Raw genomic sequence first — 27147 nt, forward strand, 5'->3', positions numbered from 1 at the left:
ATCAGGAATCTTCTGAGTCTCCTTAAAGGGATCGTCAGGAATCCCCTAAAGCAGGGGTGCCCAATCCTGGTCCTGGAGGGCCGGTATCCAGCAGGTTTTGTGGTTTCTCTGCTCCAACACACTTGATTCAGTGGTTGAATCACCTGTGCAGCAGCTCATCAGGCTCTGCAGAAGCCTGTTAATCACCTGCTGATTGCGTTCAGGTGTGTTGAAGCAGGGTTAAAACCAAAACCTGCTGGATACCGGCCCTCCAGGACCAGGATGGGCACCCCTGCCCTAAAGGGATCATCAGGAATCTTTGAGTCTCCTAAAGGGATCATCAGGAATCTCCTACAGGAAGGTTTAAGATGAAATCGGACTCCGTAAAGACGGAATAACATTTAAGCCCGTTTAGGACTGGGATCGGACATCCTAAAAACCCACCAAAGACCAGATCAGAACCACGTTCCCTCCGGTTTTAAAACATCTTTAATCACGCTTTAACATCGGATCACCGAGTGAACAGCTAGCGGTTAAACAGGAAGTACAGTCGGAATAAACAGTGAGTCTCATTCAGCCGATGAATCCGTAAAAACCTCCCATCGGGCGGGTCCGGCAGAAGCACGTCGTCCCGGCGGGTCCAGCGGAACCACGAGCGGCTGACTACATGTGTGCCTGAATACGTTTGGACCGCTGATGCATAACGTAATCCTGATGGAACATGCTTCACAAGCAGGACTCTATGTACAGTGCTGGTTCCATGCTGTCAGTGAGGAGGAGGAGCAGGAGGAGGTGAAGAGGAGGCCTCTGGCCCGGCTGTCGTCATGCAGGTTGGAGCGTAGAGGGAAGTGTTCTGTCCACCAGGAAAACCTGGAGAGAGACGAGAGGATTAAGTCCTGATCCCGGGAAAGTGAGATCTACGGAAAATAGGTTACATCCAGAACCCGTCCCCTCGGACCGGTCCAGGACCCGTCCCCTCGGACCGGTCCAGGACCCGTCCCCTCGGACCGGTCCAGAACCCGTCCTCTCTGCGACATTTTGGGCATCCTTGGATCAGATCGGAGTCGGTTTCTTCCATCGATGACCCAAATCCATCTGATCACATTTCCACTGTGGTTCTGATCCAACTTTGATGGAATCCAGAACATTTGGTGCTCTGGACCGGGCCAACATTGGCTCTGCTCAGTAAAGTTTCAGTAGAACCTGATGAGGGTTTCCCAAACTAATCCCTGGTTGTTCTGGTGCCGTTGGATTTTCAGCGTTCCCTCATGTTCCCTAGACGAACATTTTCTAAATCCGATTTTCTGTCAAACTGGATCCTCGTGTTCGGACCGACCCGGGTTCTGGTTCTGGACCAAAGCAGGATTAAACTGTTAACCGTTTAGTTCAGAGGAAATCGGGCCGCTGAAACATTTAAGCTTGTGAAGAAAATCTGATGTTAGACCGATGAATGAATGAATGAATGAATGGATGAATGAATGGATGAATGGAATGTTTCGTCTCTTTTTCTACATCGTGATGCTTTCAGAACCGGTAGGTGTGGGTCAGCTGACTCACCTGTGCTATTCTCCCACCTGCACACCTGCACAGTTATCTTTACTCTCTGATGCTATCGCCAAATATTCGGCGTTCCTGCAGGAAAAGGATGAGAAACACCGTTAAGTTTTCCTCAGGAACAAGCTGCTGACACAAAAGCACCCAGGTGAGTTTCTACAGGTAACAGGAAGTTCCCAGGTGAAAGGTGAAAGAACTACATTACCAACAAGGCCTCGTGTATCCGGTGACTACGAACGAGGAGTTTTCAATAACTTCCATCTGCATCTTAACACAACTTCCCAGAATTCCCAGAGGTCTAGGATCAGTTTAATAAATTATGAGCTTCAGATCTTTGAGGCTTTTATTGTGAAGGATTAAAGGAACTTTAGCGACCATAAGCTTGAGTACAGTGTCGACTTTGTTCTGGAGATCATGTTTCAGCTTAATCCTGGACCTCCGTCGGAACAACCAGCAGGATGAAAGGAAAGTGAAACATTTCAGAGTTTTCCTGAAAACCTTCTGGAGGATTGATTTGTTTGGAGGACACGCCTCCCCCAAACCCCAACACGAGTCTTCTGTGACGCGTCTACTCACGCCGCCTCCCGTAACGCCTCCTCCCCCGCCGCCGCGATCTTCCTGTAGCAGTAGATCATCTCGATGAGGAGCCAGACCTGCAGGCCGATGATGGACACGTACATCATCACCTCCGACACGATGGAAGCTGTTCCTCTGTTGGCTGGAACAGGAAGTCGGGACAAACGGGGAGGAAGTCAGATCAAACAGACCAAAGAACCGGGCTGGTTTAGTTTACATTCTCATGGGTTTTCTGGGTCTGGTTCTGTCGGACCTTTCCCGCTCAAACGGATTTTTCCTCCCAGCTGTCGCCGAGTGCAGCTCAGACTGAACCTAAGCCTGGCCTGCTGTGGATCAGAACATCCCACCAGACCTCAGCGGTCTCATGAGTCAGCAGATCTGGGTTAAGAGGAGAGCTGCTGACTCGGACCAGCGCTAACTGCTGATGGAGCTCACGGCTCCAGCAGCCGGGACACGGTTAATAATGCAGCGGATCTCCTGACCTTTGGCCACCACGTTGAGGTAGACCACCTTGTCGATGCGGTCGTAGTGCTGGTGGTGCTCGTAGTAGAGGGTGCGGTGGAAGAAGCAGCGGTAGGTGCCCGAGTCGTTGAAGGTGACGTTTAACAGGTAGATGGTGGCGTCCTGGATGTCGTTGCTCCTTTTGCTGCCGTTCCAGGCGATTCGGTCCATGAAGTATTCGTGTTCGATGGTGGGGCCGTTCTCGTCGTAGGTGTAGAGCTGCAGAGGGACAGAAGACACCGAGACGATGAGCAGCTCCAGTTCTCCTGGAGGTTTTTAGCTGAGGTGTTTCTGAACTTCTACCAGATAAATAACCTAACAGCCCTGAAACGTCTGGATTTCCCCGGATCTGCTGCCCCGGGGGCCGATGGCGGGTGCATCATGGACGGATGAAGCTGGAAGCTGAAGTAAACGAGCTCTGCTGATCAGACGTTCAAACTCAGAGTAAAATGGCGACGAGGAGGAATGAAAACGAGGTGAAAAAGTTGGTGGAGCTGGAAGTATTAGTTTTACTGCCACCCGTGTACTTTAATACATCACTTTCTACTCACTGTGAAGACCCCCACACCTCTGGCTCATCCCTTGAGTTAGGAACCTTTCATGTCTGAGTTTTGGAACCAAAGCTTTAAAAATGTTCTAAAACAATGAAACAGCTGCACCAGAACTTCTGACCCAGAACCTGCTCAGCTGCTGGATCGGGAGTTCTGGGTTACTTTTCCCTGACGCACACCGTATTCTGAAAACCCAGCGGGTCAGAACCGTCAGAACTCACGGGGAAAAACTCGGACTCCCCTCTGGGGCTGAAGTACCACTCCACGGTGGCCGTGGCCTCCACCTCGCTCCTCTTCTTGCAGGAGATGCAGCCCAGTTTGAAGCCTTCCCCGGCCACGGCCTCGGTGTCGGAGTCCACCTCGGCACAGGCGCAGTCACACCGGTACACTAGAACCCACACAGGCCGTCATGAGTCTGAGAACCAGCGCCAGAACCAGAGAAGAACAAGCAGAACTCACCTAGCATGGAGCAGAGCAGGGGGAGGAGCAGCAGGTGCACAGGTACCATGATGTCAGGTGTTTGCTGAGGCTTTACGAGGCTGTAAACCAGCTGGGCCCGGTTCTGTTGCAGCTACAGTGGCTAGAGTGCAGACTGGGTCTACTGGTCCCCCTTTACCCACCCCCCCAGACTCCAGTCTCAGGTCTTTGGTTCAGAACCGGTTCCTGCGGATCCCAGATGTCAGTCAGTTCAGGCTGAAGCCAGATCCGCAGCTTCCCTCCAACACCCTGAGACTGGACCGGTCCCTGAGGTTCTGGACCCACAATAACAGAACCACAACAGTGAGTGTGTGTGAGTGTGTGTTCGCTACAACATACCGATGCATAAACGCCTCCAGGAGGAGAATTCGCTAACGATGTGGGTCTGAACGATCCGGACCGGAGCGGAACCGGGCCTCCCCTCCCGGACCTGAGTCCGCAGAAAAACAAGCCCTCAGTCCGACCGCAGGCTTTCACCTACCTAATGACCCCGTGCTCGTGGAAGCGACGTTTCTGTCGCGCGCGCATCGCAGATCAAACAGCGCTCACGCGACAGATTAGAATCCGAACAGATGAGACGATGACAGCATCCGGTGGGTCGCTCCGCACGCACGCCGCTGCAGATGCACTGCGGTAAAACGGCTGCGTGCGCGAGCAGGTGATGCGATGTGACGAACGATCCGGATGCTGCTCATCAACCCGCCGCAGGGGGGCGGGGGTCGGACGGTCCGGTCCGGTCCGGTCCAGTAGCGGAGAACCGGAACGCAGGTTCGCGGAGAGCCAACTCGCGCGCCGCGATTCTTTTATGCTTTTATACTGAACTGGCCCTTTAACTAGACTCGGAACCAGCCGGTCCGGTCCAATAACGGAGGCTTCGAGTCAGCAGAGGCTAGAACCATTTTCCATTAATGTATTAAACTTTTTAAACAAATAAACAGACTAGTCGTTATTCTCTGAGCATAACATGAGATTCAGGTCAGACCTGATGTTTAGAAACGGCCCGTTTCCTTGTTTTGACTTGACGTCATGTTTGACTTATGAAACGGTCCAGATCTGCAAGTAAAGGTCAGAAAAAGTATTATTTCCTTTTTTTTAATTTACTTTTACTGAATATAAAGATACAGAAACGTGCGCGCGCGCACACACACGCGAGTGAGGATGCTGATGAGAGCTCAGCATCTTACGCGGCGTTTCTTTGGAATCTGGAAACGCGGAAAGAGGACATTCCATTTTGGAAAAAAAGTAAAGAAATTACTAAATATCTGACTTTGTTGTCGGTAAAAAAATTATACGTCGTGAATTATTTTTAAAAAGTACCTCCTACACCCACAGTCAGCTTGTGATTTATTTATCTAATAAATGTAACGTCATTCTAATGATCAGTACATTAGTACTCTAAAATGCATCGTGACAGCAAACAAGTTTACGTCCTTTATTATTTTTCTACTTTAATCACAAAGGTCAGAACTGCCTTCTCCCACACTTCCGAGGTACATTGAACGCAACATTAGCCTCACTAGCTTGTTTGATGTTAGCTGAAAACGGACGGAGGAACTTACGTGAACCGGAGATTTTCTCCGGAATTACCGAGTGACCATGTTGTGCTTTGAGTAGTCGGCCACGTCTCATGTAACCGCGAAGAGGTCGACACGTCGAAGGTAAAGGAACAGACCCGACGGTAACCCAGCTAGCTGTTAGCGGCTAACGCATTAGCAGAATACAGGAAGTGGAAACAGGACGATCAAAGGGGGACAACCAGGAAACTAAAGCACCAAACCAGATTTCACCTGGTTGTTCATGACACTTTCTATCAAATCTGTGTTTATTGTGGCGTCATACTGGAGAGAATGTGACGTAAACAGCTAAAATGTCACAAGCTAAAGCTCGCTAACCACAAATGGGACGTTTTCCACCTTAGTTTGAGGTCTAGGGCTCGTGTTTGTTTAAATAGACCATAAATAACTCCACCTGCTTCTGAGTTACTGCATTAATGAGCTTTTTAGAGAATGAGCTACACCGACAGTTTGAATGGAGTTGTAGTGTCTCTTTGTTTAAAATAAGGTAATTTTATTTAAATTCTTAAGGTTTAGGAGTAAAACCGCTCGTTTCTAACCAGGCCAGACTTCTGTTGGAGTTCAGGGCTCACGTGCGGCTCTGATGGCTCTGAATGTCCCCAGGACTAAAGAAAACGAGACTTTTCTCAGATCTTTGCAACAAATGCATGAAACACGAGGTTGTACTGCCCCATAACTGAAGGGTTGCAGGTTCAAGCCCCGCCTGGCGCAGTCGTGTCCTTGGGCAAGACACCTAACCCACCTTACGTGTTGGTCGGAGGGACCGGTTGTGCTCAGCCTTGTTGCCCCAGGGCAGCTGTGGCTATGATGTAGCTCATAACCACCTGTTAAATACAGCAACACACCTGGAGTGTACCTGAGTGTTTCTGGGATTAGAACATGTTCGACACTCTAACAGGAATCACATAAAAACGTCCATGAGCCACAATTCATGACTTGTTATGTTTTGTTGGTAGTTTTCTGTCACCATGGATCCCTCCTGCTGTGATGCTGTGGCTCCGCCCGGTTTGACCGTCCAGGTGTGTTTTCCCGGTGCGCGGGCGGCGGTCCTGGACAACCTGAACCGGCAGCGCGAGGAGGGCCGGCTGTGTGACCTCTCCATCCAGGTCCAGGGTCAGGTGTTCCGGGCCCACCGCTGTGTCCTCGCTGCTTCCTCGCCTTACTTTCACGACCAGGTATGTTCAGTCATGTGACCTGAACAGGTCTGCAGGGTTCTTCCTGCTGCCTTTCACTGAAGCTGAGGGAAATCCTGAAAGCAAGGTTAAGGGCTTTGGTGAAGGTGTGAGATCCGGATGCTGGCTCAGAGGCGTCGCCCCTGACTGCCGACACTAATCTGAGGCTACGCTCCCACTGCAGACAAACGCATCAGACCCGCCTTTTCCCCACATGTGACCCATATCAGAGTATTTCATGACCGTCTGAACGGCACAGATCCGATTTCTTCCAACACGATCCGGGTCACTGGAATATGTAGAACTGAGTCCGACGCGATGTGTGTGATCTTTATGTCCAGAAGCTGAGAACTCAGAGCGCCTCTGTTCGGTTCCTCTGGCAGGTTCTTCTGAAGAACGTTACCACCGTGTCCCTGCCCTCCGTCATGGACCCGGTGGCCTTTGAGAGCGTCCTGAGTTCTGCCTACACGGGCCAGCTGAGCATCGTACACGAGGACATCGTGAACTACGTGACCGTGGCCAGCTTCCTGCAGATGTGGCACATCGTAGATAAATGCACGGAGATCCTGAAGAGACCCCGGTCGTCCGGAGAAACGCCCGCCGGAGCTCCTCCGGGACCCGCGTCCCGCCAGCAGTCCCCCAGCAGCACCGAGTGTCTGTTTGTGGAGCGGGAGGGCCGCCGGAGGGAGAAGAAACCCGACGCCCTGCCGCCGCTGGCCACCTGGAGACGACCGCAGCAGCTGCTGAGGTGGGCTCGGGCCCGGCCCCCGTTGGACCAGAACCTCGCCGACTCCCAGCTGGACGGCCTCCAGAGCTACGCGGAGAGTAACTACGCCGGTGGGGAGGAGGCGTGGCCTCTGAGCCACGACGGAGCGGGTCAGAGCAACCGGCACCACGGGGGGGTTCTGTGTGGTGACCCGTTAAAGCCGAAAGTCCGGTTTCAGCAGAGGGGGGCGCCGCTGAGCGCCGAGAGAGAACACGGTAGGACGAGAGACGGCGAAGACACTCTGGACAGGCGGAGGACGGAGAGGAGAGGAGCGGAGGCTGATGAAGGAGTCGGGGAGGAGGAGGAGAGGAGGGACGGCTTCACTCACACAGGTAACACTTCACCCAAGGTTCTGGTTCTGCCTCAGACCCGAGGCTCTGGAGTAAACCAGAACCCGGCCACCGCTCCAGAGTCAGAGCCGTCCAGAAGGTCGGCTCCCAGAGAGCAATCCCGACGGGTCGTTCTAGAGGCCAGCTGATCCAGAACCGACCCAAACGAGCTCCGGTCTGATCCCGGCCAGCTGCTGGCCCGTTTATCTGTTTGTTCTTTTGTTCCCGTCAGACTTGGACCCGGTTCCGGCCGAACTGGAGGAATCGGGACGCCTCACCGTGAGGGAGACCGTGGAGGTGATGAAGGACAAAGTCCAGCGGGACGCTGCAGGAAGCGAGGACTGTGGACCAGCTGAAGGACCGTCAGGTCCGGTTTCGGGAAGATCTCCGTGGCAGAGCGGCTCCTGGTCTCAGACGCAGCAGCGACCTCCGGGGAGGGACGAGGAAGACGAGGAGGACAGTGTGGACTTGAGGTGTTTCCCAGACGGCTCCTACAGCAGACACTCGCTGGGTGAGACGGAGGACGGGTCGGAACCGGTTTCCCAGAGACCTCTGGTGTCTCCTGGCTTCAGCCTGGGGGGGTCAGAGGTGAACTGGACTTCCAGCAGCGGGGGTCAGAGCGGGACTCCCACCTCTACCCATCACGTCTCCCCGTCGTCCGCGGCGTTTCCCCCTCCTCCATCACCTCCTACGCCGTCCTCCTCCTCCTCCTCGGCGCCCCTCTCTGGCTCCGCCTACTCAGGTAAGGTCCACTTCTGCCACTGTGGCAAGGCCTACACGCTGAAGAGCATGCGGGACCGCCACGTGAAGATGCAGCACCTGAACCTGCGTCCCTTCGGCTGTCCCGTCTGCACCAAGTCCTTCAAGATGAAGCACCACCTGACGAAGCACCTGAAGACGCACGGCGGGCTGCGGCCCTACGAGTGCAGCCTGTGTGGGAAGAAGGTGATCTGGAGGGACAGCTTCCTGCGACACCAGGCCCGCTGTGAGAGGCTCGCCTCCAGCACCGGGCCGGCGCCGCCTTACGGGTTCGACGTCCCGTTGGGACAGGTGAAGGTGGAGGAGGGGGACCTCCACAGGGCCGTGGGGGGGCTGCTGGACCTTGTAGGCACCGAGTCCCAGAACCTGGGTCAGGTTTTTAAAGAGGAGGCAGCGGAGAGCTTCAGTGGGAGCTAAAGTGGGTTCTGAGCTTCTGACGGCTGGGCCCTCGGACCTTTTATCCACCACGTCAGATCTTCCGTTATGAACATTTCATCTCTGGAAAGTCCGACCCCCCCCCCCCCCCCCCCCCCCCCGGGCTTCCGTAGTTCCGACGTGTCATGGGGGCTACAACACCAACGCTGAAGCGGCCCGCGTGAACGTTTCTCCACAACAACGCCTTCGTGCTACGTTCTTAGCTGGCAGGAACCAAACCATCATGCTGCCATTAGAGCGCCGCCGTGCCCGGACATCGGCCAAGACCCCGCTGCTTTTTACTGTTAACCTTTTTAAAATGGCTCCTTGCTCTTGTGATTAGTCGCTATTTAAAAGTCATTTAAGATGTTCTAGGAGTGTAAACAGCTTTATTTATCATTTATAATCTCAAGTTTAAAAAGGAGAAAAGTCCTGGAGTTTAATCAGAAGGCTTGAATCTGCAGCCGTGTGGCCCCGCCCCCAGAGAGGAAGCGTCAGTCAGCTGACCACAAACACACTTTAGTAAATAAAGACCGTCGGCACTTTGCACAAATTGTCCTCGCCACAATAAAATGTCTTGATTTAGTCAATAAAGTATTTATTAAAACTCTTCCGTTAGGTGTCTGATCCTTTTAAAGGGCCGGAGCTCGTCTGGATCAGGATAGGTTCAGCCGCCATCTTGGACAGGTCTTCCTGAAGAAGTGCCTTCATGGTTTGGGGGATTGTTGCTCACAAGTAGAACATTTCTACTGTTTGTTTTCTGTAAATATGATATTATTGTCCTGTATTTATGTCCGCGCATCCGGAGCCCCATCCAGCAGAGAGAGGGTGCACCCCCCACCCCCCAGCTGCAGGAGCAGCACCAGCTAGCTCCGCCCTGAGGACGAGTCACCAGCAGGAGGACCACAGAATGGATCAGCTGAATAGCTTTTCTGGACGTCAGCCTCTCCCTGCAGCCCCCCCCCCCCCTCACCCAACATCTAGAGGCAAGAGAACACGTTACTGCCTTGCTGCAGGGCGAGAGTTCTCCGGTGGACATAAAAAGTTGTGCTCAGGTCTTTAAAGCTCTCATTCACTCATTCTATCTGCTGTGGTCTCTAGTACAACCAGTGACCGCCGAGGTATGCTCTTGGGAGTAAGAGCTCTGGCGCTTCTGGATCAGGAAGTGGGAGTTAGAAGGTTTAGTGTGAGACAGAAAATGACAAGATTTCAAATCTTACTCCTTATTATCCATGATTTCCAGACTGATTCGGATTGGACGACCGCAACTCGACTCTACCGCTGCCTGCTGTCCTGCTGTGTAGCGGAGTTGCTAATGCTAACGGTTAGCTTCTAGTAGTCGAGACGTTCCCTGCTGTTCCTGGACGCTAAAACAACATCCTTCTCCATCGCGAGTCGAGATGGGTGAGACCATTTAACTTTTTCACACTTTAAATCATTTCCTGAGCCAGCATGTCTCAGAGAACCTTCAGACCTCACCACCCTCTGTGGCCCGATGTCACACTTGCAGCTTCAGAGTGTCCGTCTGCTTCCTGTTGGACTTAGTAAAGTGACGCTGACATGCCTGGCTCTGCAGGAACGCAGCTGCTGAGTTTGTTTAGGGATGATTGCTCGTAGGCACTAAGGAAGGCTGGGGAAACGTTTCAGCTGTTAGATTAAGGAGTTACCACGGGGGGACACTAGGGGGTGCTAAAAGCAAGCCCAAACCGTCTGAACACCTCTTTGGCTCCTTGTTTGGTTTAGTTCCGTTTCCATGGATACGCAGGTCCGAACTGATTCAGAAGATTTCATTCTTTGAACCAGTTCTTTATTTTGGGACAGAAGTCCAGCGCTTGAGACTTTTGTTGGATAAAACTTTATTTGTTCTCCTGATTGGTTACAAAGTCAAACGACAGCGTGATGACACAACACAACATGGTTTACTCCACGTAAAAGCGCCGCCGCCGAGCCCTTTAATGACCTTAATGAGTCGAAGACTGAAGGCGTTTATTATCGGTTAAGATTCACATTTCAAACCGAAGTCCGACTCAGATAAATATATTTACACAACATCTGAGTTAAAGAGTAAATAACAACAGAGTCCAACATGCAGTCCGAACGCCTCGGTTCTCCTCGCTCCGCCTCTCGGCTTCTACCCAAAACCTTTACAACACTTACGGTGAAACCATCAGCTGAAACAAACCTGGTATGATGTCATCAAACAAACAAACAAACAAACAAACAGGAAGTTCTGGTTTAGTGCTTCTAAAAGGGCCCAAAGAAAATCACACAAACCCAAAGTCCCATGGAAGCAACGTTTAGCTCCGAGCACGACCCACGATGCGTCAGTCACAGACAGGCAGGCAGGCAGACAGACAGACAGGCAGGCAGACAGACAGGCAGACAGACAGGCAGACAGGCAGACAGACAGGCAGACAGACAGACAGGCAGACAGACAGACAGGCAGACAGACAGACAGGCAGACAGACAGACAGACAGACAGGCAGACAGGCAGACAGACAGGCAGACAGGCAGACAGGCAGGCAGACAGGCAGACAGACAGGCAGACAGGCAGGCAGACAGACAGGCAGACAGGCAGACAGGCAGGCAGACAGACAGGCAGACAGGAGCAACATCAGACAGGCGGATTAGAGAAGAAGGTCCTGCAGAGCGGTTCTGATCCGATGTCTGAGCTTCAGGAGCTTCTGGTTAGTGGGTTAACTCCTCTGGAGGAGGAGGAGGCAGATCTGTGTCTCCTCCTCGTTCTCCCTCCGGTCCCGTTGGGTCCGAGTTCCGGTTCGAGGTCTGGTCCTCGGCGGAGAGCCTAGAAGATGGTGCTCCAGCGTTTAGGAGGTGGGCGGGGCTTGGCGTCTCCCTGTGGAGGAGAACCAGAGGAAGGGTGAGGATGTGTCCAGCTGTCAGCTGCTCCCATGTTCAGTTAAAACAGCTGATTGTCAGAAAGTGGGCCCGGTGCTGGCGACCCGGTCTGGAACCAGAACCTTGGAGGTAAGATGGTTTACGTTGCCTTCAGGTTAGTCGATTATGATGATCGGAAGCTCTGATGAACTAAAGTCTGATCGATCGTGTCAGTTACTCACTGATCGCTGCCGGCAGCGTCACTGCTCCGTTCGAACACAAACAGGAAATAGAATTCTGTTCACAGGAAGTGGTCAGAGGTCGGGATCAAACAGGACAGGAAATGGGCGTTGGGCTCACCAGGTTGAAGAGTCTGGACAGCGTGCTTTGTTCTCTCCGCCTCCGGACCGGCGACTTCGTGCTCTCAGGACGCGCCGAGGACGCCTAGAAGCAAACGTTACATCAGAACCAACCACATCCTGGACCCGGACCTGGTACTGAGGATCAGAACCAGAACATGGGACCAGTTACAGAACCGGGCCCTAGTTTGTTTCCTCTGACCTTCAATCAGATGCTTGATTTCTTTTTGAGACTATTTCTCCTGTAAAAGTGAGAAATTCAGAACCTCTTCTGACCCGGTTCTGTTAGAACTTGTTTTTGGACTCATTGAAGATTAAATAGAGCTTTAGTTAAATGTTTCCAAGAGTCCTGGTCTCAGTTGGGTTTGGTTCTGGTAGATTTACTTCCTAGACTAGAAACCAGACCCGGGTTCTGTTCTGGTCGGGGAACCTGTAGGAACTCCTCATGGATTCACTCTGAGGAGGAGAAAAACATCAGCTGGTGGTTACGGCGAGAGGAGGTCCTCAGGAACGTTAGCGGAGGAAAACAGGAAGGAGGTCATTACTCAAGAGGAGGTCCACAAGGAGCAGCAGGTGAACAGGACTGGAGTGAGATGACCCTAAAGACTTGTTTCTGTCAGAAAGGAGATGGAGGTGTTACAGGGGAGGAGGAGCAGGAGGAGGAGGAGAGGGTCCTGCAGGAGAAGGTGTTTACCGCTTCATAAAGAGCCGAGCAATTTCAAAGTCATCCAGAAGCAGCGAGTGGCTCTGGGGCAGAAGGAGGAGTTAATTACACCTGAAACGTTTCAGTGAGTCCAGGTGAGCAGTGGGAGGAGCTAAACTCCTGCTGCAGGTGGAACAGATCTTTAGAGGAGAGCGGAGGTTAGGAGGACAGAGACAGGAAGTGGGATGGCGGTGGGGTGACGTACCAAACCCAGGGCTTCTCTCCACTGGACATGAAAAAAAAACCAGAGCAACTCGTCAGAAAGCAGGAGGCGATCGGATCAGAACCACCAGCATCAATCAACCCAGAACTTTCTTCCCATCTGTCAGCAGAGCAGCAGCTCAGTGGTCTAGTGGCCCCGGGAGATGGGGGTTCAAACCCCGCTCGGGTCAAACCAAATGGGACCCAACGCCTCCCCGCGTGGGGGTCGAACCACCGCTGCAGGGGTCGCACGGGAGGACCGTTTTCACCACACCGGTGTGTGTGTGTGTGTGTGTGTGTGTGTGTGTGTGTGTGTGTGTGTGTGTGTACGCAGCGCCAGAGTCCAACAGGAGCTCGCTGTGGGTTCTCCACCCAGCTGGGACCTCCTCTTTCATCTGGAGGGTTCCCACAGATCCACCTGTTGTTTTGTTTTTGTCATTTAGGAGTAATAAATAAATAAATAAATAAAACGGCCCCTGCCGCCTGTAGCTCCTCCACCAGGGGGCACTGTAGGACCTAATGAGTTCAGATCCTCATTTGTCTCAGTCGAAGGGACTCGACCAAACATCTCGCTCAGCTTCAACAGGAAACGGAACTAAAAGCAATTCTTCTCTCTTCTTTGTAACTCGTCTGTTTGGGAAAACCATCGTGTTCCCGTAAATGTGTCGTCTGGCCAGCAGCCATCGAAACCACCTCAAACTGTCTCTGAACACAATCAGACAGTGTGAGGACCAATCAGAGCAACAGGTGCTGCATACTCACCATAGTCCACCATAGAAGAAGAAGCAAATGCCTTTACCTGCTCTTGACTCAGAGAAAACCTCGTCTAAATGGTCTAAAGTCGATGCCAAAGCAGTTTCAAATGAGCGCCGTTCCTGAGCTGACCCCATCTTTGTAGTTTTTCTGTGTTGCAGAGCCCGCCCAATAAATATAGAGCTTTGTGATTGGCCAGACACAGAACAGATCAGGCCAATGGCAGACCTACAGAGGCCATGATGGAGCTCGGTTGGATCGATTTGTGGAGCTAAATCTTTGGTTACGCTTGGTCTAGATTCCTAGGCTACTGTTTAGAATACCCATGGGCGTGTCCTTTAGAGAGACTGTCAGCGCTAGCAGCTATCGGCTATCCCTCGTTTACTCCAGGATAGGTCTCAGCCAAAAGCCTAGAAGGCAGAGGGTAGCAGAGTCACTCAACCGCAGTTTTTTGGCTAAAAAAGCCTTCCGACCTCCGTTAGCGTTGGCTAGCTCCTCGCTATATTCACTCAGAGTTTGATTGGTGTCAATCATCTGCCCTCAGCCTCACAGCTCCACCCTCAGCTCCATTTTTGGCTTTCCTGGGAGTGATGAGACATGTGATGGGAAGATGGCAGTGGTGAGAACTGTCCGCTGTGCCTCAGTTCAGTTTTTCACAAACTTACGAGCGACGGCACAGAAGGTTGTCCATCTTATTTATGTAGTTATTTGGTTTAAAACACCACAAAATAATTCCGACTGAAACCTACGGTCGACACCCCCAAAGGGCATGTGTTTTGCCCTCATTCTGCCCTCAGAGCGAGGCGAAGAGGTGAAGTCACAACAAAATAAAAGCATGACATGAAATTGAAACACAAACTAGATTAATTGCAACACCTTAGCCAGAACGGCGGGTCTGAACTTCCAGTGCGGACCACTAGAGGGAGCTGCTGTCTGTCATTCAGCATTAGTTTGTTGTCCCCACCATAGATATGCATAAAAACACACATATCTATGGTGGCCACCATAAGGTGGTTCTGGTGCTTTTGCTTTGTCTGGTTTTCTCTGATTATCATTTATAAAATCCCAAATGAATTCAAAAACCTTAAATCATGAGATTTCAATAAATATCACCGTTAACATTTACAAGGAACTTATTTTATGTCATATTTACGTCTGAAAGTTTCTTTTATTGTAGATGACGAATGGCGTGAGCCTCAGCACGTTCCTGTGGGTCAACAGCTGTTTATTAATTATAATTAATTATAATCAGGATGACCCTCCTGCTGCTACCAGCTGCAGCTCCTCGTGCTGCCACTAGATGGCACCAAAGTTTAAAAAGTTCTGTTTTCATACAAAAAAATGTAAAGATACCAAAGTCAGTCAGACTCACCGTGGATTTGGGAGGAGGAGAGGAAACCTGAGAAGAACCACAACAACAGGGTGACTGATGGATCGCACACAAACACAACAACCAGCTCCGAGTCCAAACTACGGCGGCCTTTTAGGGACAAATCAAGTATCCGCATGAGGTTTGTTCTCTGAAGTTGAAGTCATAAATTTGTGGGAACATTTCTGGATTTCTTTGGTTAACATTTAAAACTCAAATGTACTTTAGTGATGGAAGCCTTGAAGCCCATTTTGTGTTTCATAATTAAATTTAAAAGTCACAATTATGTTTTATAACGTTTGAAATAATTCATGATTATAACAAATGGGTTTCCGTAGAGAAAAAGAAAGTAAAGCAGTTTGTAAGTTCGTGAAAACCAAAACCTGGGAGCAAAGGGAGAACATGGTGCGTTCAGGGACCCCCGTGTCTTTATTCATTAGATGCTTTAATCCAAAGGGACCATCAACGTTTTTGCTTCGTGGCTCTCGTAGAAGAGCGCATCATCTGCATACATGTGGACGTTCGTCACACTCATGCGGGTCCAGCATCTCTGTGCTTGAGGGACAAAACGTCACAATAAAAAACAAATTTCTGACTTTTAACATCAGATTTTAACGTCATGCATTCACGTGGAACTAATCCGAGCATTCCTGAGAATGATCGGAATGTTCTTCCATCCCGATTCGGCTCATCACGCCGCCGTAGGAACACCAGAGCTGCTGCTGCCATGTTATTTGTTTTTGAATCAGGTCGTAAATGAAGGGAAAAGTTCCACGGATTTTCCAGGAAACAAGGAATTCTCTCCGCTCTGGAGCGGCAAACATCTCAGATGGATTAAATAAAGCATCTGATCCGTGACACTCACAAGGCTCCTGAAGAAATGAACCACGGCGTTCTCGTTGGTCCGACGGCGAGCGGAGGACTGTTGGGGCGAGGTGGCGTGGTGACCTCTGAACGACCCCTGGAGATCAGATTAGAGACAAAATCAACACAACATCCAGCAGAATAAATGTAAGACTCAACAGCTGGTTCCAGAGACGTCTAATCCCAGCACGTCAGGAAAATAGTTCTAGTTCAGTCTGAGAGAATAAAGCCAGCCTTTAGAGGTAATCCTGCAGGATTAAATCCTAATTGGCTCCTTATTCTGCGTCCCTGAGGCCTCCAGAACAAGGTTTTAATCTCGTCTTCATCCAGAGGGATGCTGATTTAGTGTTTTTGTTACAGATCGGAGCACAAACTCATTTCTAACTCGTTTTTTCTGCACCGCCTCAGAACACCGGGATGAAACAACGTTCCCTGAGGTTTGTAATCTGCAGCTGATCTCAGATTAATGTATGTCGCTTTAATCTCAAAATCAAAAAGTTATTTTTGAGGAATATTTTTATTCCCTTTTGCTTTCACCCATCTGAGTCTCCTTCACACATCCCATAAAGAAGCTCGGGAAAAGCTTTGGAATTCCGAGGAAGGAGGTAGATAAAAGGACCCCCCCACTCACTTTGCTCCTCTTCTTCTTCTCTCCTCCGAAGAATTTGCTAATCTGGTCCATCAGACCCGGGTTCTTCTTCTTCCTGCCGAAGCCGCTCTGCCCGGAGGTGCTCGCTGTGGCCATGATAGCTGCTGAGGTTCGGTTCTGACCCGTCTGCTGGGTTTAGTCCTGCTCCACGCCGCTCCAGAGCCCACAGTGCCCACTCCCAGAACCACCGCTCCTTCAGGGTGAAGTCCGGCCCGTCTGGCGCTCAGGGGGCCGTCCCTGAAGGTATCGGCCCCCCCAGGGCACCATGGGACAGGAGGAGTGTGTGTGTGTGTGTGTGTGTGTTGGTGAGGTCGTGGTTCTGGCTCGGTTCCAGGCATTGCTGTGTCAGTCGCTGCCGCTCGGCCATTGTTCCTCTTCCCATCGGGGGGACAAAGGTTATCTCTGACCTCTCGGCCTGATGCGGAGCAGCTCCCGGAACTGAGACGCTTTTGTTGGACCGCCCTGACATCTCAGTGATGTGTTGGGTCCAAACTGGACCTACAATGGCTCTGACTGAGATGATTGTGTCCAAACCCAGTGAGAAGGAGCTGATGGGCCAACGTAAACCCATCTTTGTGTACGGCTTCAGACCCCATCCCTCTTCCAGGAGTCGACCCTGACGTAGCCTCGCTCTCAGGGCGTCTCCTGGTGCTGCGTTGCTTCTGGACCAGCGCCTCCAGTCCCGTGTGCTGTAGATGTTCCTCTGATGCAGCCGGTAATTTTCTGGCTTCTGTAGAACCTTCATGCTGGAGCAGAAACATGGTGGCTCTCCAGAACCATAGCTTCAGTTTTCTGCAGTAAACACAGAAACATAAGACACCAGGAAAGGATTCCCTGCTGGAAAAACCAGCATATGTCGAGTTCTGGTGCTGGTCCACCAGAAGAACCAGCACCAGAACTCGACATATGCTGGTTTTTCCAGCAGGGTGTCTGGCGAGGCTGCAAACAAAAGCAGCTAAATGCTAGTTAGCATGGACAGATTTCATTCTTCCTGTTTAAATAAAACCATCAGAGTCTCCGTGCGATAAAACATGGAGGCTGAGCTGGAGACGGTGCCAGATCCTTCAGATTTAGTGGACATTGAATGCATCGTTGCCCAGGACGGATCTCAGCTTCAGAACAAAGCAGGTTCTGTTGGGTTAGAACCGTCCCGCGCATCATCAGAATATTAATATTCTACAACAGATGCTTTTTGTTTCGGCTGCTTCTAATTTTGAGTCTAAGAGTAAAAAGAATTTAATAAACAAGTAAATGAATTTAGATTAAAGACAAACGTGAGATTTGGGTGAAACGGCAACATGTGAAGAGAAACTAGTTAGCATGAATACATTTACTTCCTCCTGTTCATGTCTAAAATATATCTCCCTCATATATAATATACATATGTAATATACGTGTGTTAGTGGTGGTCAGAGGGGCCGACGGCGCCAAATGGCAGCCTCTCCTCTGTCAGACCTCCCCAGGGTGGCTGTGGCTACAAGTAGCTTACCATCACTAGCAGTGTGTGAATGTGAGAGTGTGTGAAAGCGTCTTTGGGTGTCTTGAAAAGCGCTATATAAGTTCAATGTATTATATATATATATATATATATATATATATATATATATATATATATATATATGTATATATATATATGTATGTTGGTTTTATATATATATATATATGTATATATATATATATATGTATATATATATATATATATATATATATATATATATATATATGTATATGTATATATATATGTATATATATATGTATGCATATATATGTATATATATGTATATATGTGTGTGTGTATACATATGTATATATATGTGTATAGATATATATGTATGCATATATATATATATATATATATGTATATATATATATATGTATATATATATATATGTATATGTATATATATGTATATATATATATGTATGCATATATATGTATATATATATGTATATATATATATGTATATATGTGTGTGTGTATACATATGTATATATATGTGTATAGATATATATGTATGCATATATATGTGTGTGTATAGATATGTATAAATATACATACATATATAATATGTATGTATTTAATACATATAATATATATAATATATACATATTATATATATGTATATATAATATGTATATATACATACATATTTTATATATATAATATGTATGTATATATATATATACGTATATATAATATGTATGTATGTATATATATATATATATGTGTGTGTGATGTTGTTAACATTTGCTAAAATAATAATAATAATAATAATAATAATAATAATAATTGTTATTATTTACAGACTCCTCAGAGCTGAGCGTGTTTTTAATAACTTCTTTTTCTTCGTTTACATTCTAAAGTCATAAATAAAGTAAAAGACACCAGAGTTCTGACTTCTGGGTCAAACACGCCTTGATGGGCTAGTTGATCCAACATGGCCGCCGGGTTCTGTGGTCCACAGAGCTGCATCTGTTTGTCCTGCAGAACCGGATCAGAACCGCACCCACGGCTGGAGCTAAGCTGCAGGAATGCAGCGAGTGGGCCCACCACATCACGGGCCCTGGAGTCCAGAAGAGTCCTGGGCTTGTTTCTGGAGCCGGAGGCCTGAGTGGAGCGGTGGGGAAACAATGGTGGTCATATCAGGGATCTGTGGGACACAAACACGGGAGACATCCTGGACCCGCAGCAGGAATCTGGACCAGAACTCCCACCCAGGAAGAAAGAAAGAAGCTTCTGTGTTCAGATGCGTCCAGTCAGACCAGCTCTTTCGTTTTTATGACTTCTGTAACCTTTACAAACAGAAGTTCGAGATAATCCAGCACCAGCTTCTTCAGGTCACATCGTACCCAAATTAGTTAGGATTACCTGATAAATGCAGCGGAAGTATCTGTTTGTCTTTCATCTGCTGCTAAATCCATCAGAGTTCGGCTTCATAAGGAACAGATCCGACATGTTTGATTTACATCAAAGGGTTTAGAACAACCAGGTGAAGTAGCTCCGCCCCTTCAGGAGCCCTATAGGGAGTCCAAGTCTCCTCCCTTTGCAGTCGGCTCATGAGTGCAAGGACTTATTTTCACACAAAACCCTAAAATATCGTCCCCCCGTTTGAAAATAAACGCGTACTTGGAATCAAAATGTGTCTTAAAACTCAGACATCGTGTGTGAAATCCATGGAACAAAACAAGCGGATTAGAAAATAGTGTTTTTAGCCCCGTTGACTTGCATTCATGTTTTCGTTCTTCCAGGGATCCGTGGTCCGGAAGTGACTTAGGCTCCCTATGATGAGGTCAACTTCCCAGTAGAAACACCATTCCGAGTTATCACAGAAAGTTGGACTGGCCATGACTGAACTGGTTCTGATCCGATTGACTGTTTTTCTACAGAAACCAGGTGATGATGTCACTCTGTCATCATACAGGTACATGAAAGTCTTCTTCCACCTGCTTTGTGTCTAACTCCCATCAGGCTTTTATCCCACAGTCCTTAAACGCCACACTAACCTTCACCAGCACCTGAGTTTAGTTTTATCACTGATCACATCTCTCAACATAAACTTCAGTTCAACTGGTTAGCTTTGATTCATTCACCTTTACTCTGCACGTCTTCCTTTTGCTGTAGTGACAAATCAAAACTGTTGGGGGCTTGTCCGGGATCCCTGTTTTAGTCTTTGATAGTTAAAGCCCTCTGAGGCTGCACGTTGAGCGTTTACAAATTCAGGTTTTAAAGGATTTTTTTGTTTGGTTTTGATTTCCTGTCACTAAAAAAATTAAGATTAATACATTTAATCTGAAACAAAAAATCCCGTTGGAGACTTCCGGGTCACACAAGGACATTTGGTTGTGTCTTACAGAAGTTTTTCTCATAAAGTCCCATTTCTACGTTTTCTAAGTAGCAAATTTCCGTGTTTTATACGAACATTAGATGTAAAACTTGTAGATTTGTTTCTTTTATCATCTGGATGTAAACGTTTAGATGGATGTTTCTGGATTAAACCAGAACAAAAATTATGAATTTAGAGTAAAGAAGCAAACAGGAAACACGAGTTTAGAAATGTTTATTTAATCAGTCAGGAGCTAAAATAAAAGATCAGAGACCAGGTGTGCCTCTGGAGCTGTCGGCGTGTCCGCGCCTTGGCTCGTAAACAAGTTGATGCAAATGTCCGAGCGGTCGGAGTTCAGTGATTCCATCAACAGGCGGCTGCAGCCGCTCCGAGAATAAAGAGCTGATTTGTTTTCCCTCTCAACGACCTCTCTGGTTTCAGACCGACAACCCGAAGCTGCTTCTGCTGCGACCGTACGGCAAGAGGGAAACAGAAAATGTCCCAAAAAACACACAACAGTAAAAGGAGGAATAATCCCAGTGTCGGGAACAGTTTTCAATTCCTGCAAAAATTCCATCAGTTTTATTTTATAAATAAAACGTGAAACAAAAACAGAAACGAGAATAAAATGAAATTGGAAGTTTTTAAACGGCAGAAACGAGCCTCCAATCCGGATTGTGATCGGACAGAACCGATCCTCCTCAGATCGGAACGCTGTCCTCATTCTAACTTCCTTAAATGAGTTGTTCTGTTCAGGTGAATGAACGCCCGGTGAGTTCTGGAATAATCACCTGAAAGCAGTATTTTAGCTTCTTTCTTTGATAATCCCATAAAACAGATCAGAAACCAGATATTTGGGTTTAAATAAATCATCTGGATCAGTTTTGGGACTAAAGGATAAAAATATGAATAAATAAGATATTTATGTGTTCTAAAACTTCCTGCAGCCGCGTCCCGATGACTCCCAACACCTGATCCTGGTCTCAGACTTCTCAGCCCGAAGCTCTGCAGAACTATCTGGTTTGGGTCCAAACGTGGAGTCCCAGACTGCATCCTGACCAGAACCATCTGTGCTACGTGAAACCGAACGAAACCACAGAAAACTAAACATCCGAGATCCAACTCCTCTTTTCCTTTTATTTTCCCAACATCCTTGTTTTAGCCCAGACTTGATCCCTAAACAAAGCTGAACATCCTGTCCTCCTCGTGTCTGACTCCAGATCAGGAGGAAGCACGTCTCCACACTGCCCCCTGGTGGAGGCGGAGTCTGGACAAACACTGAGGTGTTCAGGAACAACTTTGGTTCTGCTTTTCCAGTCGGGTTGTTCCTGCATCCTGAAGCGGGTCAATAAAAAGCCTCCAGCCTCTGATTTATGATTCTCTGAGTAAACACGGACACGGCCGGTCCTACTCACCCGGATCATAAGGACCACCTGAAAGCTTTGGGATGTCTTTATGACACCTGTAATCGGTTGTTTACGGAGCAGACCAAAACGGGATGATGGAACGAACGGATGTGTCTGGAGATAAGATGTTCCTGATCCGAGCGGCGGCTCAACGACAAGAAGATGAGAAATGAGCTTCAGGGAGAAGAAGAGAGCAGCGCCGTGTCAGCTCACTGATGTTTATCAGCAGAGTCATGGATGATTATCAGGCTGGATGTTGTTGCCATGGAAACATGGAAAACACAGGTCTGACATCAGTTACACAGATAAACAGCTGAGAGGAGCAGCAGGTTCAAAACAGTTTAATCATCATCATCACCTTCATCGTTAATGGCTCCATCATCTTCATCATCATCACCATCATTGTCATCTTCATCGTTAACGGCTCCATCACCTTCATCATCACCACCTTCATCATTAATGGCTTCATCATCTTCACTGTCATCTTCATCATCATCACCACCTACCTTGTTAATGGCTCCATCATCACCATCATCATCATCATCATCACCATGATCATCACCATTTTCATCATCATCATCATTACCATCTTCATCATCTCCATCATCATCACCATCTTCATCACATCTTCATCTTCACATCTTCATCATCATCAACATCATCAGCATCATCATCTTCATCAACATCATCATCATCATCATCATAATCATCACCACCATCATTTTCATCATCTTCATCTTCATCATCGTCATCATCATCATCGTCATCATCATCATCATCATCATCACCATTTTCATCATCATCATCATCACCATCTTCACCATCATCATCTTCATCAACATCATCATTTTCATCATCATCATCATCATCTTCATCAACATCATCATCATCATCGTCATCATCATCATCATCATCGTCATCATCATCATCATCATCATCACCATTTTCATCATCATCATCATCATCATCATAATCATAATCATCACCACCATCATTTTCATCATCTTCATCTTCATCATCATCATCGTCATCATCATCATCGTCATCATCATCATCATCATCATCACCATTTTCATCATCATCATCATCATCACCATCTTCATCAACATCATCATTGTCATCATCATCATAATCATCACCACCATCATTTTCATCATCTTCATCTTCATCATCATCATCGTCATCATCATCATCGTCATCATCATCATCATCACCATTTTCATCATCATCATCATTACCATCTTCATCATCACCATCTTCATCATCATCACCATCTTCATCACATCTTCATCTTCACATCTTCATCATCATCAACATCATCACCATCTTCACCATCATCATCGTCATCATCATCATAATCATCACCACCATCATTTTCATCATCTTCATCATCATCATCATCATCGTCATCATCATCATCATCACCATTTTCATCATCATCATCATCATAATCATCACCACCATCATTTTCATCATCTTCATCATCATCATCGTCATCATCATCATCGTCATCATCATCATCATCACCATTTTCATCATCATCATCATCACCATCTTCATCAACATCATCATTGTCATCATCATCATCGTCATCATCATCATCATCACCATTTTCATCATCATCATCATTACCATCTTCATCATCACCATCTTCATCATCATCACCATCTTCATCACATCTTCATCTTCACATCTTCATCATCATCAACATCATCACCATCTTCACCATCATCATCGTCATCATCATCATAATCATCACCACCATCATTTTCATCATCTTCATCATCATCATCATCATCGTCATCATCATCATCATCACCATTTTCATCATCATCATCATCATAATCATCACCACCATCATTTTCATCATCTTCATCATCATCATCGTCATCATCATCATCGTCATCATCATCATCATCATCATCACCATTTTCATCATCATCATCATCACCATCTTCATCAACATCATCATCGTCATCATCATCATAATCATCACCACCATCATTTTCATCATCTTCATCTTCATCATCATCATCGTCATCATCATCATCGTCATCATCATCATCATCACCATTTTCATCATCATCATCATTACCATCTTCATCATCACCATCTTCATCATCATCACCATCTTCATCACATCTTCATCTACACATCTTCATCATCATCAACATCATCACCATCTTCACCATCATCATCGTCATCATCATCATAATCATCACCACCATCATTTTCATCATCTTCATCATCATCATCATCATCGTCATCATCATCATCATCATCATCGTCATCATCATCATCATCATTATCATCATCTTCATCATCATTATCATCATCTTCATCATCATCTTCATCATCATCATCATCATCATCATCGTCATCATCATCATTATCATCATCTTCATCATCATCTTCATCATCATCATCATCACCTGGAAGAAAAATCAGATTTTTACTTTTAATAATTACATTTTTCTTTAGTTGGAGTCTGTGGAGGTTCTAAGTAATCTGATTACATTTGATAACGTCATATTTTTTCATTTCTCAGTTTTATATTATGACGTCAACAAAAACTAACTTCTCGAGAACAAAAACGTAAGCTGATCCCGGAAGTTCTGACTGGACCTGTAGACCCGGTTCTTCTGGACTCAGAGACCTGTTGGAGTTTCGGTCACGCGCTGCTCGCTCCCGCGGCTCCATCTTCCTGAAGGAGGAGGTCTTCTTCCAGAGGAGATACCCGGAACATGACAGGATGGAGCAGCAGGTGGACCAGAACCAGAACCAGCTGGTTGGTTCTGCTAAACTCCTCCTGGGGGTCGGACTGGATAACTTCATCTCCCTGCTGGTTTTTGGGCTCATCTTTATTCTGGGAGTTCTGGGGAACACCTTGGTGATCTCGGTCGTGGCCCGAAGCAAACCGGGTCAGACCCGCAGCACCACCAACATCTTCATCCTGAACCTGAGCGTGGCGGACCTGTCCTACCTGCTCTTCTGCGTCCCGTTCCAGTCCACCATCTACATGCTGCCCACCTGGATCCTCGGAGCCTTCATCTGTAAGTTCATCCACTTCTTCTTCACCGTCTCCATGCTGGTCAGCATCTTCACGCTGTCCGCCATGTCCGTGGACCGGTACGTGGCCATCGTGCATGCCCGGAAAGCCTCCTGGATCCGGGTGGGGAGGCACGCGACGCTCGGTGTGGTTCTGATCTGGATCCTGTCCGTGGGGATGGCGGCTCCGGTGGCGCACTACCAGAACCTGGTGGAGCGGGAGGACAACAGCTCGTTCTGCTGGGAGGTCTGGCCGGACCGGCACCGGAGGGTCTACGTCATGTGCTCCTTCGTGTTCGGTTACCTGCTGCCGCTCGCGCTCATCTCGGTCTGCTACATGAAGGTGAGTGCGCACGGAGCACCGAGAGCGCGCGACGCCGGGATACGCAGGGGAGAAGACACGGATTTAGCAGAAAGTCACGTGATTTATGAGTTTAAAGGTCAAACTGAAACATTTGATGATCACAGAATAAAAGGAAACGTTTCCTTTGTTCCAGGTTTTAAATCATCTGAGGAAAAAACTGAAGAATGTCTCCAAAAAATCTGAGATGTCCAAGAAGAAGGTGAGAAGTTCCGTCCTGGCTCCACAAGCTGCTGAGAAATAAAATATTAATACGATAAAGAGCTCAAATCAATTAAATTATAACGAATCAGCATCATCCCAACCACACAAACCCTGCAGTACTCACGCCGTCCTCCAGGGGGCAGGAGGAGCTCATCCTGTTGGAGGCGGAGCCACCGACAGATGAGGTTTGAGTTGTTGACAAACCTTCCAGGTTTCCTCCAGCTGCTCCTTTCTAACATCGACTAACCGAGCTGCTAGAGGAACCCGAGGAACTCTGGGTGATTAACAGCCTCTAGCGTTCCGCAGGGTTAGGGTTCAGGAGTTCATAAAGGTTAGACTCTGGGTCAGTCTGGTTCTGATGGGTCCAGACTGACCCTGGTCCAGAGTGAAGGGAGCATCAGGATGAGAGGAACCAGCGATGATGAAATGCCCCATCATGCCTTGTGCTGACTGTACTGGCCTGAAGGGGGCAGCTTCTGTCCATGAGGTCAAAGTTCAGCAACACACTGTTACAATTTTACATCAATAGGTCTAATTTTCTGACCTTTGACCTCAGTGAGCTCCTGTAAACCAGCTGTCAGGCGCTGAGGAGGCAGTGGTCCTAAAACACCGCCTTGTGGAACCCCACAGCTGACACGGTGAAGCTCAGAGGAGAGTTGAACTATTGAAAATAAAATTCTGACAAATGAATGTGATGAAAGGTCAAATATTCACCGTCTCAGACTAAACCAATCGAACACTGATCCTCTCTGGTGTCCTCAGACCGCTCTGACCGTCCTGGTGGTGGTGGTGGTCTTCTGCCTATCCTGGCTGCCTCACCACGTCGTCCACCTGTGGGTGGAGTTCGGCTCCTTCCCCCTCAACCAGGCCTCCTTCGTCTTCAGGATGGTGGCTCACTGTCTGGCCTACAGCAACTCCTCCGTCAACCCCGTCATCTACGCCTTCCTGTCCGAGAACTTCAGGAACTCCTACAAGCAGGTGTTCCGGTGCCGGGCGCCCAGCGAGTGTCCTCTAAACGAAACCAGAGACCTGCGCAGTCGAGCGGAGACGGCCAACGCCAGCGTGGGTCACAAAGGTCACGAGTCACAGACGGGTCAGATGCTCTGATGGCGTCGGAGCTGATATTTAAACACTTTATTGTTGAATTGGGTCGATTTAGCTCTTAAACAGTTCAGGTGTCGTGGGTCTGACGTTCTCCAGCAGCGGGTCGGACAGGACCCGTCACTTTGGACCTACATTTGGGTCAAACTGGACTCCACCGCGGTTCTGACATCAGGCTGGAAAAGAGCCGGAGGATGAGTCACTGACAAAAATACCCAGAATGCAACAGGAGAAGGCTCGTTCTCTGTTCAGTCAGAGCTCGTGGTTCTGGTTCTGGTTCTGGTTCTGGCGGGTCCATGTGGGACTCGGCAGGATGAGTTTCAGATGGGTTTTAAATCAGCCGCTGGTTCTGCAGCTTCATGGTTTAGAGATGAAAACAATAAAAGTTCGGATCAGCAGAACCAAACCGGCCCAGTTCGGTCGGATAAAAATAAACGTTTTAAAATAAAATAGAAATCGTTTGTGCATAGATTAAATTCGGTTCTTATTTGTTCTGTGACCTAGAGCCAAACTGGTTCTGGTACTGGTACCACCGGTAGAAGTAACTCAGAAAGTTAGTTCAGGTACCAGTCAGTAAAATAAAAACATTTGTTATGTGAAAACGACTCAATAAAAACATCTGAAGAAGCTTTAATTTGTTTTTATTATCTCCTGACGTCTGTTGCAGGTAGCTCACCTGTCCAGGTGGAGTTAGAACTCCGACTAACTCAAACTGACGTGTTTGATGACATCATCGTTAAAACGTGTTTGATGACATCATCATTAAAAGTGTTTGATGACATCATCATTAAAACGTGTTTCTCTGGTTTCATCTCAGAG

General features: G+C 47.9%; 4 protein-coding genes across 16 annotated transcripts; 2 read left to right on the forward strand and 2 right to left on the reverse strand.

Annotated features, from left to right (window-relative positions):
• Nucleotides 1–450: 450 nt before the first annotated feature.
• Nucleotides 451–5339, reverse strand: scn1bb (sodium channel, voltage-gated, type I, beta b). 3 transcript variants are annotated; one of them, XM_070547317.1, is made up of 7 exons: nt 5198–5339; nt 3621–3913; nt 3383–3549; nt 2592–2829; nt 2110–2251; nt 1537–1611; nt 451–849 (listed from the first exon to the last, which is right to left on the reverse strand). In XM_070547317.1, exons 2-6 carry the CDS (start codon nt 3667–3669, stop codon nt 1542–1544), a joined length of 666 nt encoding a protein of 221 aa, XP_070403418.1. In that variant the 5' UTR covers nt 3670–3913; nt 5198–5339; the 3' UTR covers nt 451–849; nt 1537–1541. The 3 variants fall into 3 exon arrangements, with proteins under 3 accessions (XP_070403418.1, XP_015829565.1, XP_054601504.1); XM_015974079.3 differs by lacking the exon at nt 5198–5339 and adding an exon at nt 4120–4413; XM_054745529.2 differs by lacking the exon at nt 5198–5339 and having other exon boundaries at nt 3621–4413.
• zbtb22a (zinc finger and BTB domain containing 22a) lies at nt 4307–11123 on the forward strand. Of its 4 annotated transcripts, none has more exons than XM_015974077.3 (4): nt 4307–4406; nt 6169–6387; nt 6768–7482; nt 7712–9260. In XM_015974077.3, the coding sequence occupies exons 2-4, from the start codon at nt 6181–6183 to the stop codon at nt 8653–8655; spliced, it is 1866 nt and encodes a 621-aa protein (XP_015829563.1). In that variant the 5' UTR covers nt 4307–4406; nt 6169–6180; the 3' UTR covers nt 8656–9260. The 4 variants fall into 4 exon arrangements, with proteins under 4 accessions (XP_015829563.1, XP_054601475.1, XP_015829562.1 ...); XM_054745500.2 differs by lacking the exon at nt 4307–4406 and adding an exon at nt 4480–4703; XM_015974076.3 differs by lacking the exon at nt 4307–4406 and adding an exon at nt 5158–5296 and having other exon boundaries at nt 7712–11123.
• On the reverse strand, nt 10492–17173 carry mbpa (myelin basic protein a). 8 transcript variants are annotated; one of them, XM_015974083.3, is made up of 7 exons: nt 16368–17173; nt 15738–15833; nt 14876–14902; nt 12755–12775; nt 11848–11931; nt 11730–11750; nt 10492–11506 (listed from the first exon to the last, which is right to left on the reverse strand). In XM_015974083.3, exons 1-6 carry the CDS (start codon nt 16479–16481, stop codon nt 11748–11750), a joined length of 345 nt encoding a protein of 114 aa, XP_015829569.1. In that variant the 5' UTR covers nt 16482–17173; the 3' UTR covers nt 10492–11506; nt 11730–11747. The 8 variants fall into 8 exon arrangements, with proteins under 8 accessions (XP_015829569.1, XP_054601507.1, XP_015829571.1 ...); XM_054745532.2 differs by having other exon boundaries at nt 11730–11784; XM_015974085.3 differs by lacking the exon at nt 12755–12775.
• A 6668-nt stretch (nt 17174–23841) lies between these two features.
• On the forward strand, nt 23842–26962 carry galr1a (galanin receptor 1a). The gene is made up of 3 exons (XM_015974086.3): nt 23842–25005; nt 25160–25225; nt 25990–26962. The coding sequence occupies exons 1-3, from the start codon at nt 24367–24369 to the stop codon at nt 26332–26334; spliced, it is 1050 nt and encodes a 349-aa protein (XP_015829572.1). The 5' UTR covers nt 23842–24366; the 3' UTR covers nt 26335–26962.
• Nucleotides 26963–27147: the final 185 nt, after the last annotated feature.

This window comes from Nothobranchius furzeri, chromosome 19, assembly GCF_043380555.1.
Source record: "Nothobranchius furzeri strain GRZ-AD chromosome 19, NfurGRZ-RIMD1, whole genome shotgun sequence".
Lineage (NCBI taxonomy): Eukaryota > Metazoa > Chordata > Actinopteri > Cyprinodontiformes > Nothobranchiidae > Nothobranchius > Nothobranchius furzeri.

Coding starts and splice junctions, on each gene's coding strand:
- scn1bb (XM_070547317.1), bottom strand. CDS start 3,669: ATGGTACCTGTGCACCTGCTGCTCCTCCCCCTGCTCTGCTCCATGCTA. Junction 2,830..3,382: donor GGGAGTCCGAGTTTTTCCCC/GTGAGTTCTGAC, acceptor GTCCCTCTGCAG/CTCTACACCTACGACGAGAA. Junction 2,252..2,591: donor CCTCAACGTGGTGGCCAAAG/GTCAGGAGATCC, acceptor TTCCTGTTCCAG/CCAACAGAGGAACAGCTTCC.
- zbtb22a (XM_015974077.3), top strand. CDS start 6,181: ATGGATCCCTCCTGCTGTGATGCTGTGGCTCCGCCCGGTTTGACCGTC. Junction 6,388..6,767: donor CGCCTTACTTTCACGACCAG/GTATGTTCAGTC, acceptor TTCCTCTGGCAG/GTTCTTCTGAAGAACGTTAC. Junction 7,483..7,711: donor GGACGGCTTCACTCACACAG/GTAACACTTCAC, acceptor TGTTCCCGTCAG/ACTTGGACCCGGTTCCGGCC.
- mbpa (XM_054745532.2), bottom strand. CDS start 16,481: ATGGCCACAGCGAGCACCTCCGGGCAGAGCGGCTTCGGCAGGAAGAAG. Junction 14,903..15,737: donor TTCATTTCTTCAGGAGCCTT/GTGAGTGTCACG, acceptor GGTTCTTCTCAG/GTTTCCTCTCCTCCTCCCAA. Junction 12,776..14,875: donor CTCCTCCTCCCAAATCCACG/GTGAGTCTGACT, acceptor TTTCATGTCCAG/TGGAGAGAAGCCCTGGGTTT.
- galr1a (XM_015974086.3), top strand. CDS start 24,367: ATGGAGCAGCAGGTGGACCAGAACCAGAACCAGCTGGTTGGTTCTGCT. Junction 25,006..25,159: donor TCTCGGTCTGCTACATGAAG/GTGAGTGCGCAC, acceptor CCTTTGTTCCAG/GTTTTAAATCATCTGAGGAA. Junction 25,226..25,989: donor CTGAGATGTCCAAGAAGAAG/GTGAGAAGTTCC, acceptor TGGTGTCCTCAG/ACCGCTCTGACCGTCCTGGT.